The sequence below is a fragment of the Erpetoichthys calabaricus genome, chromosome 17, assembly GCF_900747795.2.
Source record: "Erpetoichthys calabaricus chromosome 17, fErpCal1.3, whole genome shotgun sequence".
In the NCBI taxonomy this organism is placed as follows: Eukaryota; Metazoa; Chordata; class Cladistia; order Polypteriformes; family Polypteridae; genus Erpetoichthys; species Erpetoichthys calabaricus.
Genome location: NC_041410.2, coordinates 30,303,558 through 30,321,717, shown reverse-complemented (window position 1 = coordinate 30,321,717; position 18,160 = coordinate 30,303,558). Strand labels below are relative to the sequence as shown.

At 36.2% G+C, this 18,160-nt stretch overlaps 1 protein-coding gene across 1 annotated transcript in view; it reads left to right on the top strand.

Annotated features, from left to right (window-relative positions):
* The window catches only part of LOC114644615 (hemicentin-2-like), a 405,336-nt gene extending 387,723 nt beyond the window's left edge, over window positions 1-17,613 (top strand). Inside the window, exons 10-14 of the mRNA XM_051920620.1 lie at window positions 12,196-12,316; window positions 12,628-12,677; window positions 14,562-14,608; window positions 14,889-14,936; window positions 17,046-17,613. Of these exons, the coding sequence (XP_051776580.1) occupies window positions 12,196-12,316; window positions 12,628-12,677; window positions 14,562-14,608; window positions 14,889-14,936; window positions 17,046-17,105 (326 nt within the window). The 3' untranslated portion in view covers window positions 17,106-17,613. The remainder of the gene's footprint in view (window positions 1-12,195; window positions 12,317-12,627; window positions 12,678-14,561; window positions 14,609-14,888; window positions 14,937-17,045) is intronic.
* The last annotated feature ends 547 nt before the right edge of the window (window positions 17,614-18,160 follow it).

The following is an 18,160-nucleotide window of genomic DNA, read 5'->3' as shown; positions in this document are numbered from 1 at the left end:
CAAACTTTCCTTTTCCTTCAATGAGTCACAGGGGATCGATGTCTGTGCTGGCAGTGTTGGGTACAATGCTAGAGCTAAACGTAGATAGGATGCAAATTTATTGTAGAGCACACTTACTCCAGCACCCACACTAACTCCAAGTATTTTCAGAGTCATGACATGTCACCTCTTTAGATTGTGTGAACAATACCTATTTAAACTTATTTATTAATGAAGTATAGCTTTCAATCAAACCATTGCTACTGCCTCACTGTTAAACTTGAAAACCTTTACAGTCTGCATCTAGGCTGTAAAAGCAAGTGAGAATTTCTCAAACATGACAATCCATCCATCCATTATCCAACCCACTACCTGTATATCCTAACTACAGGGTCACGGGGGTCTGCTGGAGCCAATCCCAGCCAACATAGGGCGCAAGGCAGGAAACAAACCCCGGGCAGGTCGCCAGCCAACCGCAGGGCGCACACACACACACACTCACACACATACCAAGCACACACTAGGGACATTCTGCAATCGCCAATCCACCTAACCTGCATGTCTTTGGACTGTGGGAGGAAACTGGACCACCCGGAGGAAACCCACACAGTCACGGGGAGAACATGCAAATCCAGGTCTCCTAACTGCGAGGCAATAGCGCTACCCACTGCCACCCAACATGATAATAATGATGCAATACCTAATAGTCTTTAAATGTATCATATTTATATGTAAGCACTAGTTCATCCTAATGTGAAAACTGACCTTGGATAATGCTTAAAAATGAAACGTCATAAATGTGAAGATGTTTGCACTTAGTAATACTTGTGATACACTGTGAAAAAAATGAAACTGTTGTCTGTAATATAAAAACAGCCATTTAAAAGGCAGTATTTTAAAAATTCAAATCATTAATGGTGTACCAATATCATTTACTGAGAGTAAAAAAAAAACTAGAACTGTGAAATATACAGTGCCAATTAAAGGATTCACTCCCTTGGAAGTTTTAACATTGAAACACAGAGGATTTATTATGGCTTTTTAGACATTAATCAACAGAGAAAGACAATTTAATATCAAAATAAAATCAGATCTCTGCAAAATGTTCAAATAAATTACAAATACAAATCACAAAATAAATGATCACATATTTATTCACACCCCTCAGGTCAATATTTAGTCAAAGCCCCGTTGGCAGCCATGACAGCCATGAGTCTGTGTGCACAGCTGCCATTTTCCAATTCTTATTTTTTAAACTGCTCAAGCCCTGTCAGGTTGCATGGGGATCATGAATAAACAGCCTTTATTAAGTCCAGCAACAAATTCGCAGTTGTAGTGGAAGTGCTGTCAAACACTGTCCTGGAGCTGTCCTGGCACCCCCTGAAAGGGTGTCCTGTCATGTTCCGGGGAAAATACTGCCCCTCTCCCGGTCCTTCCCTTCTCCCGGCATCCCGGTGGAGCAATGTCCCTGGACATCTGATACTATATATATATATAGAATAATATAATAATTCTATAATAATTGCTGATTTTCTGTACTTTACCCTAATTGGTAGAAAATGCTTTTTTAAAACTGGCAACATCTTTGATAATAAATTAAACATTATAGTAGTTTAATATATTATGCTACAAAGCCTATTTCTTGAAAACCATATGATAAAAAGTAACTATGAAAAGATGGTGAAATAAAATTTCACTGAAATACAGTCAAGGTACATATGAAATATGCAATTTAGAACCCAGAAATGCTTCCCCTTCTGCTCTGCAAATTAAATCAAAACATTTCAGTGAAAAGGGTTTTGAATATGAGTTTAACTATGTTAATGTAAATAATTTAGATTTATCAGTAAATATCATTTATCACTTTTTGAAAGTACAAATGAATCAATTTTACACCTCAGAAAGTGAAACACATAAAATAAAATATAAATAGCAAAATACATACATATTCCTGGGACCCTTGAAGCTATGTTGTCCAGAGCAGAAGCTCCTGTTAGAACTTCCTAAGGCAAATTGATCCAGGATAAGTTCTTAAACAAAGAGCAATTGAAACAACCCCAGTGATGAAGACACAAAAATTTTATCTCATGCAGTATGGCGTTACTGAGGCCTTCACCTTTGGCCAGGCCTGAGGGGAGTGCCTACAGTTGAGTGCCTGGCTGTTGGGCCTACCACGGGTCCTGATCTGGGAAAGCCCGAAATCATGATGTGAGACTGCTCTCCCATGAGCTCATCACCTGCAGGATGAATAGCAGTCAGGTGCAACGTGACATTGTCGGAGGTTGAAAGCAAAGGCCTTGGTGGATGGGTGTCCAGTTCAGTAGCAATAGAATTGCATCTCTGTTTTTTGCAGATGACTTTATATGTAATATGTATGATTTATCATTTATTTAATAACTGGCATAAAACCTCTTAAACATTCCAGAAAGTTCAGAAGGCACCAATTTTTTCCTTTCCTATAGGTCTACTGAAAAGAGATATTGTCCACTTAATGTGCTGGTAACCATTATGGCAGCTGTAATTTGTTTTCTATTTGTTGAGCTGTGTATGTTTGATATTCTCCAGAAGCCATCATCTGTTTTGCTCAGCACTGTCTGGAATTATTGTTGACTGAATTATTTAGATAGATAGATAGATAGATAGATAGATAGATAGATAGATAGATAGATAGATAGATAGATAGATAGATAGATAGATAGATAGATAGATAGATAGATAGATAGATAGATAGATAGATAGATAGATAGATAGATAGATAGATAGATAGATAGATAGATAGATAGATAGATAGATAGATAGATAGATAGATAGATACTTCATTAATCCCAAGGGGAAATTCACAAAGAAAAATAAAAGTAGAAAAATAAAGTATATAAAGTTATAATAAATAAAAGTAGAAAAATAAAGTATATAAAGTTATAATAAAGTTATATGTCAGCTCAGATGGCTTTATTAAGTTTGATTCCACCAAGTTATCTTGCATGTTTAGTTATACAAGAGAAAGAAGTAAAGTTGAAAAAGCTGAAATGAGTGGGATAAGATGATTGTTTTAGGTGTTGTATGATGACAGAAGAAAGCATATTTTACTTGTGTGATGTATGATAACTGTTTACAATTCTTCTTAGCAACAGTCATGTATTGCTTCAACCTTGCATGATTGTTTTCAGTATAAAACAATGTCTCTTGTAGCAGTGTTTTGTCATTTGCAGTGTCCTAGGTGACCCTATTCTCCCCTTAATACTCCTTATTGCATAGACCTGAAAGGAATGCCCCAAATCCCAACCATAGCCCTCATATGTTTACACAGAGCAGGATAGAAGGTTTATACTTTTATTCATGAATGGATTAACAAGTTTCTAAATGTGCCCAAAATATAAGCAGAGTAAAATGGTTGTTTGAAAAACAATACTAATACATCCTGGATCATCATGGTAGAAGTCTTAAACATTCAGTATGCCCAGACTACCAGGTGGCTCTCTGCCTTAGTGTGGTGAATGATCCATGGTCCAGCATGGTCTCTTTTTCATCATGACTTTAAGATGATGGAATGATGTAGAGAAATAGCATGGCCTCTATCTGTATGTAATATCAGAGAAACAGCATGGCCTATTAGCCCAGAGTTTAAACCAGTCCTGTGGTGCTTGACACACCTATTTGATAAGTTTGGGTATAGTTGTATTTTCTAATGATTCAGTTCCTTAGTCCATCCTCGAGCACAACTTAGCCTTTAGTTCATCCCTTTCCAAAACTTAATCTTTTCATCTCTCACAGAAGTCAGTTGAACAATCTGATTTGTTGTGACCTCATTACGCCCCAAACAAGAACTGGTTTATCTATTTGTATATTTGTATAATTACTGTAGATACCAGTATTACCTAAGAAAATACATGAGCTAAAAAGATGAACAGATTACATATTAGATCTTTCCAAACAATTCTCAGCATTTTTTACTCTTCAGTCCAAGCAAGGTATCAATCATAATAGAATTTTTGAAAACATTTTTTTTATCACATTTTAATGTAGAGAAGCGTTGCATACCTCTAAAAACTGAAAAGAAATGATTTGTTTCAACAGTTTTAAACATCTTTTTAAACTCGGTGTTTAATTTAGTTCATGTGATCCTTTTCAAAAATGAACAAAACAAAATTCAGAATGTTTGCAAAGATTTACAACTATAATTTAGTCAAATTTATAAATTGTGTTTCATTTCACAACTAATTAAGAAACTGATTTCTAGGAATTACCTTTGTTGCAGTATAATATCCTGTTTTATCATATTCTGTGCTAAAACTGAATAACATCACCCAAAACCTCTCCAATGTCATAACTTGCCACCTCATCTTTTAAATCTTTAAACAGGTCATTCTGAAATACAGAAATGAATTTATTTTTATTGTGACCAGTCTCATCTGACTAGGTTTTGAAATCATAAACTGTAATCACAAACTATAAGATCTCATATGGAAGTTTATAAGTTAGAATTGACTGATAGACAAACAGCCTTGTTTCTTGCCTTGCACAGAGTAGAATCCTTACTCCCAAGACCTTGATGATGGTCAAATGAGTACAATAATGGATCCATCATTATTACTGATTTTTTTCCGACACCTCAAAAAATAATATTTCACTTTGTAAATTATTGTAGACGGCGGAGCAATGCAAACCAATGCTGTAGCCTTTTCTAGAGGTCTTCATCTTGACACAGAACTGATAAATGTCATGCTGAATTTCTCTGAGACCAATTCAGTTGAATGCAGCCTAATAAATAAACTCTGACACTCTAATGCTTTGATGGTCCATCTATAGAAAAACTGCTAGCAGTGGTAGTAGTAGTAGTACCAACTGTGTACTATGTGTTTCACTACTTGTATTTTGAAGAGCAAATATAATAATAATAATAATAATAATAATAATTAAACATTTTATTTATCAAGATCTCCTTACAAAGAATTAAACAATAAAATAGAAATAGAAATAGATAAAAAAAATCAAACAGTACAGGAAGAAGGAAGTAACACACAACAAATTGATTGACAAAAAATAAAATCATGTTTGATATGTCAGTTTGAAGAGGTGTGTTTTAAGAATAGATTTTAATTTTCTATGTCAGCATATCTGAGAGCTGATATTGCCTCCTTCACCACTGCTGCTGGTCTCCATTTTCGCCCAGTAGCCAAGGTTGGTGCATTGCTCCTCAGCACTTTGTCCTGAGAATCATTCAATGTCATCTGTAGTCGTGTTTTAGTGCAATTGTACTCCTCTGTGAGGCTGGTGAGGGGCAGCTTGAGGACACCATGTCCGTAGAGGCCTATGGTGGTAAGGCTCCGCGGAACCCCGAGCCACTTTTTAATGTAGGCTGTGACTCCTCTTTCCAGCTTCTCTACTATTGAGATGGGGACCTCATAAACTGAAAGGGGCCACAATGCCCGGGGTAGGAGACCAAACTGGAAGCACCAGGTCTTTAATTTCTCAGGTAGCTGGGTGCTGTCGATGGACCGTAGGCCAGCGTTAATGTCCTTGTGCAGTTGTTTCACCTGGGCTCTGTCTTTCAGGCTTGTATCGTAGCACCTTCTGAGGCTCTTTACAGGCTGTTCCGATACTATGGGGATTGGCTCATCTCCGATGAAGAACCTCAGGTCAGCAAGCACTCCCTTTACCACTGAGATGCTGCGTGACTTAGATGGCTTTACCTTCATCTGGGCCCAACTGATATTCTCCTCCAGTTTTCTGAGCAATCTCCTGGTGCATGGGACGGTGGTAGTTAAGGTGGTAATGTCATCCATGTAGGATCTGAGGAGAGGGAGGCGCAGACAAGAGCCAACTTGTTGCCCCCCCACAACCCATTTTGAGGCTCGAATGATGATCTCCATTGCCATGGTAAACACCAAGGGAGAGACTGTGCATCCAGCCATGATGCCTACCTCCAAGCACTGCCATGAAGTTGTAAATTCTGGAGTTGAAAAGCAGAACTGCAAGTCCTGAAAGTAGGCTTTAACCAAAGTTGTGATGGTGTCTGGGATGTTGAAGAAGCTGAATGCAGACCAAAGGAGCTTGTGGGGCACAGAGCCAAAGGCATTAGCGAGGTCCAAAAAGATTACATGTAGGTCCCTTTTCTCCAGCTTTGCCATTTGGATCTGGTGCCAGATCATGCTAGCATGTTCTAGACACCCAGAGAAGCCCGATATCCCCGCCTTCTGTACAGATGTGTCAATGTATTCATTTCTGCGCAGATACTCGGCCGTCCTCCGTGCAATGACACTGAAGAAGACTTTACCCTCCACATTAAGCAGGGAGATTGGACAGAACCGGGTGATGTTCATTGCATTCTTTTCCTTTGGGATCAAGACCCCACCTGCCCTACGCCACACTTTGGGTATGGTCTCTTCTGCCATACTGTTCTCATGAGCCTCCAAAGAAACCTACAAACATCTGGTGCATTCTTGTACACTTTGTACGGGACTCCAGTTGGCCCAGGGGCTGATGCTATTCTCGCCCGATGGACTGTCCTCTGCACCTCTTTCCATGTTGGAGGGCCAATCTCAAATTGATGTACTGGGGGGTTGATTAGTGGAATGTCTGAAGGGATGGCCAGGTGTTCATGGTGCCTTGGATCAGAGTGTGTTGTTCTCAAGTGCTCCTCCAGGTCATTCTTTGTTGTTTTTAGAACTCCACTTTTTTCCTTGGTGAAGAGAGTCTTTAGGAATTTGAAGGGATCTTTGTAGAACTGACTTCTTGTTTGTTGTTTCAGATGAAAACCAGATTGAAACTGTTCAACTGGTTATGTTTTGAAAGATGGGACTGAAGTTAAGAAGCAGCTATCTTTTTAAAAAAAAATGTTATAAATGGAAGATTAGAAATAGGTTGGTAATTTAAAAAATTTCAGGTTCAAAACCAGGTTTTTTCAAAATTTGTATAATTTAAGCCATTATTAATGAAGGAGAAACCATTCATGGCAAGGGAAAAGTCAATTAAAGATTGGAAAGCAGAACTTAACAAGACTAGTAGGTATTGGATCCAGATGACAAGCAGAGGAACTGGATTTTGTTATAAGCTCAGAAATATCATTTTCAGTTGGTAGACTGGATTCTGAGAATAAGGTATTTGGTAAGGAAATATGGTTGCAAGTTGCTGGTGAATCCCCCTAATCTTAGAATTGAAGAAGTCCAACAAGTCACTAGAATGTTTAGCAATGAAGTTATAGTGGACAACATTTTCTGGTGGTGCAATTAACCTATTCACTGTAGAAAAAGGAGCTCTAGCATTATTCCCTCCTATACTAATAATTTTATAATAATACAGAGTTTTGGCAGCAGAAAGAGTATTTGTGCAGTCTAACATATGATCTAAGTACATTCCCCTATGTACAACAAGACCAGTTTTCTTAAACAGACGTTCCAGCCGCCAGCTCATAGTTTTGAGCAGAAGGAGTTCAGATGCAAACCAGGGAGCAGTATGAGTAAATGAAACAGTCCGTGTTTTTAAGGGAGCAGTGTATTGAAAACAGATGACAGAACAGCATTATAGTGATCTATTAATTCTGATAGAATGGCAGTTACAGGAAAAACAAGCTGTAGGTTAAGTAAATCAATAAAATTCTCAGGATCTACATGCTTAACATTACGAAATATAGTAACTCGCCGAACCTTTGATTTACTAAGAAGTAGGCTGATAGCAAACATAATCATTTTATGATCAGAAATAGATAATTTAATAGAGAGGAGACTATGGGGTATGATATCAGAGCAGCAGATTAAATCTAAAATATGACCTTAGTTATGAGTTGAAAAATGTACATACTGAGTTAAAGTAAAACAGTCACGTATTTCATTAAAATCCATTGTAAATTTATTAGTTGAATTATCAATGTGTATATTAAAATCACCAATAAGAATGACATTTGAAGACATGGCCCACAGAGTCATTAAAACAGTTAAAAAATTCTGCAATTAAAGTAACTGAAAACTTAGGAGGTCTATTTAAAACAGCAGTTATACTAAGTATTTTGCCAGTGAGCAGATCAAAAGAAGAAAAATCTGGAAAATTCACCAGTGATAGTTTTAGTTTTCCCAATAATTTATCACAAGACCCCCTCCTCTCCCCAGGAAATGGGATTTAGAAATACTGTATGCACAAACCCTGTTGGGAATGCTTAGTTTAAATGAAAATAATCACCTGGTTGCTGCCAAGTTTCCGTAACACATAAACAGTCCAACTTAGTGTCCATAATAAAGTCAGTGATCAGCAAAACTTTATTGGAAATAAACTGTGTCTTAAACAATCCAAACTTTAAAGTATTGATAGACATTTGAGCTGTTGACTTTACTAGTGGCCTCATCATGTTGTAATCCACACGTTGTCCTGAAGTACGTAGATAAGGATGATCACAGTAGCTTCTATCAGAGCAAAGTGTATAAATAGTCCCATTGCCAGTCCTGCTGAATTTTCCCCTGGGGGGCAGCACAGGCTAACGTAATATAATCTCAAACTTGGTCTATCCTAAGCCAATGAGTCAATGACAGAATTGTTCTGGTATGTGCTCTAGTATTGCTTTAATCTCCCATGTTTGCATTTCTTAAAAAAAAGAAAAATATTTTTCTTATTTTCTCTCATTTCTTTCATTTAAGTGAAATCATTTAAGCACCACATATTCACTTTTTGGCACACACGCACTTTCCATAAAATAAAGCCGTCATCACTTTACACAGCTTCAAGTTGGAGGGGATGTTAGACTTCATGACTGCTGTTGCTGAGCTTGTCTCCTCAGGATGTCAAATTACATAACATGTTTCCAGCACATTTTCACTTTTCCAAAGTAGAGTTAGCTTACCCTTTTTCCTGGCAACTAATAACATGCTACCTGACTATGGTTCTGCAGTCTGTTATTTTTTCCTGTTTTGTCATGGTACATAAAACACAAAACATCAGACAAAGCCTCTCTTCTGTTTGTGAGGTCCTAAACACACACTTGCTTGCTTCCTTGTGGCTTCTTTAAATACATTGCACTTCTGGGTGAACAGTCATTGGTTGTCTGTTCTCAGAACCCACTCTATGATTTAAGGCAAAATGCAATCTGGGGTCAGAATAAGTCACTGGGCATTTCAGACTACACAATTGGTGGTCACAGGAGTGTGACATGACTGCACCAAACTCACTAAATGAGTGAAGTCTGTGACTGAATACTGCTAAAGAAATCGTGTAGTGACATGGCCTTAAGCTGCATTGTTGCTATATAATTGTTTAGACAAGCTATTGTGTTACTACATTTTGTACATGGTTATTTAACAAGTTTTACTCTTTTCTAATAACAGTGTAGTTAAAAATGTTGTTTAGCTTTTATAAAGTTTTCAGAGTAGGCTCTAGGAAGACCTGGGGAGCAAGGCAGCAAGAAAGTAAACTTCTCCTTTCAGTTTCGCATAGTAAAGTCATCTTTCATATTCAGTACGTCAGGCGTTCCTTAAATCAGATAACAGAATTCAACCGAGTTTAGCTATTAAACTAGTAACATTAACAGTTATGATAAGAGCATGTACAGGTTTCTTGTTCCCAGAAAAGCGAACCACTTTTGTAAATGGCCATGCCACTCTCCCATCTGCTTATGCCTTGTGGGTGGGTGGAAGATGGAGGTGGAACAAAATAAAACAAGCGTCTCCATTCATGGCAAGTGAGAGTGTCAAAAGCATAGTTACACCTCAACAAACACAACCTTATCTGATCCAAATGATTTAAATGATTAAAGGTAAACATCAATAGCCAGTTTTAAACATTTTCCACAGAACACTTACTGGTGGTAAAAAAAAAGTTGCTTTAGCATTGCATGGTACCAGTCCTGGCTGTGGCTTCAATATCCTATGGAACACCAGGTTTGTTTCTGTTTCCCTTTTAAGCATTGGTGTTACTTTCTTAGAAAATGTAATCTTTTAATTCTACTGCCAAAAAAAGAAAAATACAACTCCCATGGTCCATCCTAATCATAGAGTTGGAGTTAGTCCTAATGGAGAAGCTATGATGGATTATTTTATCTCTTCTTACAGCTGTGGTTCTGCACAAGTCTCATATCTCATTGTAATAAAAAACATGGTAATAAAATGTCTGAGATGCTTATCTCAGGCGTCATGCAGGCCCGGTTCTCTAATGGGGAACAGCTCTGTACTGCCTCATCTCAAAGATGCATCACAAGAAGTAGAAAGGGAAAATAATTTCACACTAGAAGTGTCAGGGCCAATGTCAATGTTGTGTTTTTAAATAATCGGTTATTTCATCAGTGTGCAAGTTACACACCTTGTGTTTTTAAATAATCGGTTATTTCATCAGTGTGCAAGTTACACACCTTGGCTTTTCCTAACTTCATATATTTTAAATTACCTTGTTTTTGTAACTCTGAAATTATACTCAGAAAATGTGATCTTTGTTTTGTTTTACATGAAAGACCGTCTTTTACCATAACAAGTGATGCCATTAACTTTGGTACCCAGGTGTGACTTAGCGTCTGTCTATTCCGGCTCTCACATGACTACATTTCAATATCCTTTTCACATCAACAAAATCTGTCCTGCTACTATTATTGACATTACTGAACATTGTTTCCCAGATGTGAATTGCTGCCTGTATTTCAGCAGACCACTTTAAAACAATCATGAAAACATGTGAACTTATAATCACTCACATTGTTTCACTATGCATGAAGAAAAACACAAATCTGAAAACTGTTGGTACTTCAGTTATTTCAGTTAGGTAAAAAATAGAATTTAAAATAATTTGAAATTGTATCACAATGATTTTCATATAGCCTGGAGTACAAGATACACAGTGAGCATTAATGTGACACCGAGAGGGGAGAACTTGCAAAGTGGTACATACTGGACAGAGCAATCAAGTCACAAGTGAAAAGCACACCAATGGATGGCAGCCCACTTGTAGGGTTTTCACGGACAGAACAGACCTGACAATGAATGAAAATGCGAGAAAAGATTTTGGGATTTCTTTGTGAAAATTGAAGGGCTAATGCAACATGGTACTTGACCATTAATGAGGCTCTGTTTAGAAACAAAAAATATGATTTGAGTATAGCTATACTGAAATGCCGGCACAAGTATTAAATTGCACAGACATACACATTCACATATTGAATCAGATACATGATTTGATGGTAGATGTGTACGCACATAAAAAAGTAACAGTTTATTCTTGTATTTTCATAAAGTGCCAGGTCTACCATGTCTATGAAAACATTACAAGTGAGCTCCATTCACTCACAGACCGCTCCATTCACAATGTGCCATCTCAGTTGTTCTTTTCTCCACACATTAAACGGATGCTGGTTGCACACTTCTTATAGGGACAACTTTCTTGCTATACTAGACACTTTGTTCAGAACTGCATCGTTCATTATAAGTAAGGGTAGAAATGCCCATTAATGGGAAAGGGATCAGTATTATATATTCAAGGGGCTGTCCCATCCAACATGACTGCTGCAGGTGTGTGATGTTACAGTAGCTAAACAAGATCACCAGTGAACCCAGCAAACTTGCTAAAATTTTTGCTGATCAACACTAGTGAGGATACAAATTTATTGTTTTTTTTTAAGTTATGTTAACCAATCAGAAATGGTCATTGCTTCTTTAAATTAAAAGAGATTAGTTACCATGAGGAACACTGATATGGGCTGATTCATTTACCTGGTCGGAGCATTATGGTTTTACCACCCAGGTGATACCCAAACCCATAAACATGGCATTTTTTGGCCTTATTCCAGATTAAAACTGTATTTGGTTTCTCTTTTATTCATACAGTATATGGGAGTACAGGTCATCAGTGCTTAACATATGCTTTACTGTTATTATGTCAATACTCATAGTCATCGGTAGCTTTCATATTCTTAGCTCTTTGTAGGCCTGCCCAGTCCTACAATATGATGCTACTGACTGGGTATTTAAATCAGCATGAAACAGCCATTGAATTTGTTTAAATTGTTTATTTTTCCTGCTGGTGATGAAAGTTTCACCTTCTGTACTTGAAACTCAGGAATGATCAGTTTACCCATGAATGGCATGTGACTAGCAATCTAAAGTCTCCCTGAACAATGTCAGTTTGCTTGAATTCATTAAAGTTGTTTTATTGTATGTTTTGGTTTTTATTAAAGGATGATGGTCCAATTGTATAGCTGAATTTAATGATATCTCACCTCAGAAACGATGATAGTGTATTATATTTTAACAGCATCTTCGTCAGGAACAATTTTCATCTTGACAACAGAAAATCTAGCTGGAACAATCATCGGTTCATTTCTAGGGGGTGTTCTTGTATCAGTGATTGCATTTCTTATTGCAAATAACATCAGGTGAGCACAACGAATGATCATCTTACTTTTGTTCCTTTTTTCCAGATAATTAGCATGTCTTGAAATGACATTAGACATTTGATTTTACAGGTAACCTAAGCCTAAAATAATAATTTAAGTATATGAATTTATTTTAGATGCAAAAGTCCTTCATAATAGAAAGGCTGTGCTGTTATTCTTCTTCTGTTGTGTTTACTGGCAGATTTCACAATTCATCCAGTTAAAATCACACATGTTGAAGTTCATTTGTTAACTTTGACCAGTGAAATGGCCAATTTGCAAGGGTAATGACAGCGTGTTTATATCTCCAGGAGGGAAGCACTTTGCAGAAAAGTTCCAGATGTTAAAGCAGACATTAATGGTATGTATCCCTCCCTTATGGTTTATCAGCTCCACACTCTAATACTGCGTACTGATAAGTTATACAACCTGTTGTTATGCCTAACCGTTCATTTAGTTGTCAAGTTGATATCAATGTTTCCTTCCACTTTACCGACTTCTTGGCAGGCTTTTCAGTCTGTTTGTTAAAGACTAAGGCTTAACATTCATTGCCATAACACTACAGCCCAGAGTTGACTGTGTAACACATGTGCTGAATATTGAAACTGTAAGGGTTTCCATAGTGGCACTTTCAACACAGATTAATATCAAGGAGCATAAATATGCCTGTACACAACAGCATATTTGTAAGAGAGTAAAATCACAGGTAATGCAAAAAGAACGATTAAGTACCTAATATAATCAAGGAATATCTTTGCATTTACCTCAATGAATTCTGCTTCCTGTCTACTTACATTTTCTTCTCTCATCTCTCTTGCTTACATACTCTCAACCCCCTGGTTTATTTTCCATTAGATCCTCTCCCACCTCAGTTCCATTCTCTATACTCAAAGGGCTCCTGGCAAGATGAAGCCAATGATGATGATTCTGAGACCTGCTGGAATCACTTTTTGGGGCAAGGATGGCCCTGTTAAAGTTGTGGGACAAAATTACCAACATTGTTGAGCTCCAGTCTACTAATAAAGTACATACGTGTATGCCTCCTTTGTTATATGCAGTAAGGACCTATATGTTCCCAGCAAAAAAAAAAAAAAAACAATTCTGCTACCTTTTAGTATGGTGGAATATTCTAGTTATTTTGTCTGTCTCTCACGTCATCTGTTTTACTTTTGTTTCCACAGAGTAAGTAGTTGTGGAGCACTTTTTAAACAGATACAGCATTTCTTTCTCTGGAGGTCCCTTTTCTTTCCTTTTCTGATAATATGAACATTTGCTTTTCCAGTAACAGCATGTGCTCTTCTTCTTCACTAAAGTCCTTTATTGTCTTCTCTGACCCTTTTCTTCCTGGTAATCCACATGGACTATGTAAAGTCCCACCATTCAAAAAGCCACTGTATATTAAAAGGCACTGATAATGCTTAGCATAACTGGACTATATACCTAATTATATTTTATTTAGCGTACTAAAATCTTTTTTTCAAATGAATGTCATATGTCATCACTGCAGAATTACATTGAATTACAATACCATGTGCAGTAGCTTGTAAGAAGAGAAGAGAGATTTCAGTCAGCCATTTGTTAATATGCATAACACAGATTATTTTCCTGCTCTCACAAATCACCAATAATTAGAACAGCATAATCGAATTTCTCTATGTTATCATGTCCAACTCTAGTACACTGATACTGCTGCCTTATTGATTGTGAGGCTCCACTTGTTGTTATTCTGGAACACAAAATTGCAAAATATAATGAACAGACCTTAAAATAAATAAAATCCTGACCAGGATTTCACTGGTCTTTCTTAGGAACAGAACTCACCCCAAACAGCCTGGCTCCAAAATCAGATGGCAGACTTCAATTCCTGTAATAGCCACAAATGGAGCTTAGGCTTTCAAAGTTCAAATACAAACACACGATGGCTTAAAAGAAAAAACTGTAGCCATTTTTCTCAGCCATTGTTATTCAGCCAAATCAACTGAAATGTTAACCAATAAAAATAAACTTACTTAAGCCAGCAAACAAACCCTGCGTGACAAATAACAGTAGTTAGCTGACAGATAAAAATGTGGCTAAAGATGAAACAGTGGTCATTTAGGAATTTTAAATATAACTATCCATCCATCCATCCATCCATCCATTTTCCAACCCGCTGAATCCGAGCACAGGGTCATGGGGTAAATATAACTAACGCAGTATTTTTTTTATTTGTATTTTGTACTAACATATTGATCCTCTGTTACAGAGAACCCACCCAGCACTTACGAAAATGTGCATAACATGAAAGCAATGGTGAGTCTCCTTATCAGTCTTTTCACTCTACATTTATTCTGGCATTATCTCATTAGCATTTGTAATTAATTGCATTTTTAGCTCATTTACTTTATCTCTACTGCATAAACCAGTTTTAACTTTCAGGATCACAAGCAGCAATACAATTTTGTCTATTGGCAATACAATATTTAGTGGTGATTTTTTCCATTATCTTATGATAGAGTCCACTCCTGTGATCACAACCTAAGTTGTTCTTTCCAGCAGCTATTACTAAATTTTCCACATCTTTAATTTTTAGGATAAAGGTCCTTCTCTTCCAAGTCCCAGCACAGATCACCATTACATGGTAAGGAATTTATCATGTGTTCTGTTTAATTGTACTAAAATGATTCACAAAGTGTTTATCAAATAATGAGAAAAGAAGGCAAACTGTTTGTGATGCTGATTACAGGAAAAGTCAAAGATAAAGTGTGGATAATGATGACATTGTTAACAGAATAGTTATTGTCCTTTAGGTTGTCAAGAGCTGAAACATCTAAATAGACAAAAAATAAATGGAGGCAAGCTACAAAACTTATTAATTTCAATGATGACATAAAACCAGGGCCACATTTTGCCTGAAGTTATGCTGCTTAATATTGTATGAAGAGAATAAATATGAATTATATTTCAATTAAATAAATTTATACACTGGTAAGCACTGTTTGTCATATACAAATGTCTAAAAATGAACACTCCAAAACAAACTCAATAAAATTATTCTTAATAAACATTCATAAACAGATTAATTTTGTAAAAATTTAAGGGATTTTTTCACTTTGCTAATTTTATATTGCTTAAATATTAATTAATAAAAACCTTTAATTAATCTGTCATTCAGATTCTAGTTCATAATATACTGTACAGTAAAAAAATACTTAAATTTCTCATCAAAATGCAACATATCAACATTCTCCGATATGTTTCTTGCTCCATGTAATTTTTAGAACAATCCAGATGAGAACAGGCCATTCAGCCCAACAAAGCTCACCAGTCCTATCCACTTAAGCCTTCCAAAATGACATCAATCTAGTTTTGAAAGTCCCTGAAGTCCTGCTGTTTTCCACACTACTTGGTCACATATTCCATGTGTTTATGGTTCTCTGTGTAAAGAAAAACATCCTAATGTGTTTGCAAAGTTTACCCATAACAAGTTGTCAGCTGTCCCCATGTTCTTGACTTCAATCATGTTCTCCTCAATTTTATTTTACTTAAACTTTAAAGGCTCAGCTCTTTTAATCTTCTCAGGCGAGGCCTTACCAGTGTGTTATAAACTTACTACTGTGTTATCTTAATTATAATTTGAAGCAATGGAAAAGAAAAAAAAAATTGTTATGTTTTCATGAAGACAAATAATTGAACAGGAGTCAATTGTAACCAACAGTGGGCAACAGCAAACAAAATCAAAATGTCCATGAATAAAAAAAAAATCATGGTACTTGGGTCTCACAATCCACATGTCATCATCCGGTCAGTCATATGTTGACAGCATCCTAAAAGTATTTATTTCTTCCAAAGTATTTTTAAAACATTTCATGAACAATAATGTAATGCACTCAGAGGTGAAGGAGCATTTCAATTGCAGGCCCTCCATTCATTACATTTAAATTCATATCCACATTTGGAGCACCTTGGGATTATTTAGCAGTAGGTTGTAAAACTCCACAGGTAAACTGACCTTCTGATTGTTAGAGCAGAGGCCCATATCTGCTTGTAAAGTTTTCATTCGATTTTCTTTAACTTTTACTTTTTAGTTGTAAAGGTCTCTCAATGCATGTTTTTCCGGGTATCCCTAGAAGCTCAATGTTAACCAATAAAAAAGGTTTTACTGAGCTGGGCGCATGAAATGCTTGCTTACATGTGAGTGCTTTCCATATTTATAAATGAAAGTGTTTTCCAGATGTGATTTATGTAACAGTATTTTAGTAATAATACATGTGAGCATATCACTGGATGACATTAAATGTGGATCATGCAACACAAGGAAATTAGATTATTCGTGGACGTTTTTGATATTGTTTGTCATTGTCCAGCGTTGGTCACCATAGATTTCTGTTCTGTCCAAAACATTTTTCTCTCTGTTCTGCAAGAAAACATTAGAGTAACAATTTTTCTCATCCACAACTACAAACAATATGTGGTAAGCAACATACAAAAAAACTTTTGGGTGCAGTATTGCCTTAAAGATACTGCCATTATGAATCACACTGATCTGGAACAATCTGAAAACAAAAAGATGGAAAGAAATGACATTAAACAAAAATGACAAAGTAAGTTTTTCCTCCCTTTCTAAATATATATGTTAACACTCTTTTTATACTGTACTTTCAAGTGTCAAACACTCTATTCGCTTGAAAACCCGTGCAGAAATTGCTTTTAGGAATACTTTATTAATAATGATTTTCATCTTTCACAGGGTCTGCAGCCTGGAAAGCAGTCAATCTACCACTCCCTCCAAGGAAAAATGCCATCTTAGCAAAAGATAGAGAAATGTTCATATTGGGCCAGTCATTTGTGATCACTGGACAGCTCCTTCAGTTGAAGTTATAGGAGATATGCAATATTTCTATGTATAAGTCTGTTAAGTATTTTAATACCAGGCACTTTCTTTACCATAGCCAAAGCCCTCACAAGCCAGTAATTTAGCTTCTCTTCCTTGCTTATTTGTATGTTCTTTCATATATGAGGTTGTGAGTGTGTCTATATATAAATGCGGTATATGTATATATATGAGTGAACATTTGTACCGACTATACACACACACTTTGATTTACACATCTCCTTTATCATTGCACTACTATGTAACTTTATAACTTTATAATGTGTGTTGTTTAACTTGTATTATTTATGTTATTTGTATTTGATTTTGTGTTCTGCTTTAAGCAGCTTCAAAGGTATCAAGTTAAATTCCTAGTCATTAAATACTGTTGAATAAAAAGTGAATCTCATTGTGATTGGCAGAGAGATTTTAAACCATGCACTTTGTTTTATCACATTATTCAGATTTTTAAAATTATTGCAGTATATAAAACTTACCACTTATACCTTTATATCTTTACTCCTGAGGCTAAACTAGAAAGTTCTAGTTTAGCCTCAGGTGTATTCTATATTCTAGAAATTCTGGAGCATTTCTGGCTGATTACACTGTTGCATTAACAACAACAACAACAACATTTATTTATATAGCACATTTATATACAACAATGTAGCTCAAAGTGCTTTACAAGATGTAAAAGAGAAAGTTACAATAAAAGAAAAACAATTATGATTAGGCAATAAAATTAAAAAATGAAGTAACAACCAAATAAAGGTAAGGTCAGGTGACCAAGAGGACAGAAAATAACAAAATACTCCAGTTAGGCTGGAGAAAAAAACAACATCTGCAGGGGTACCAAAGGCAAAAGACTGCCAAGTCCCAACTAGGCATTCTACCTAACATAAATACTCTTAATTCATTCATCTTTGTTTCCAGGTTAGAAGATTTGATGAAGTTGGGCTCATGGACAGCTGACACACCCGCCTTCATTCCAT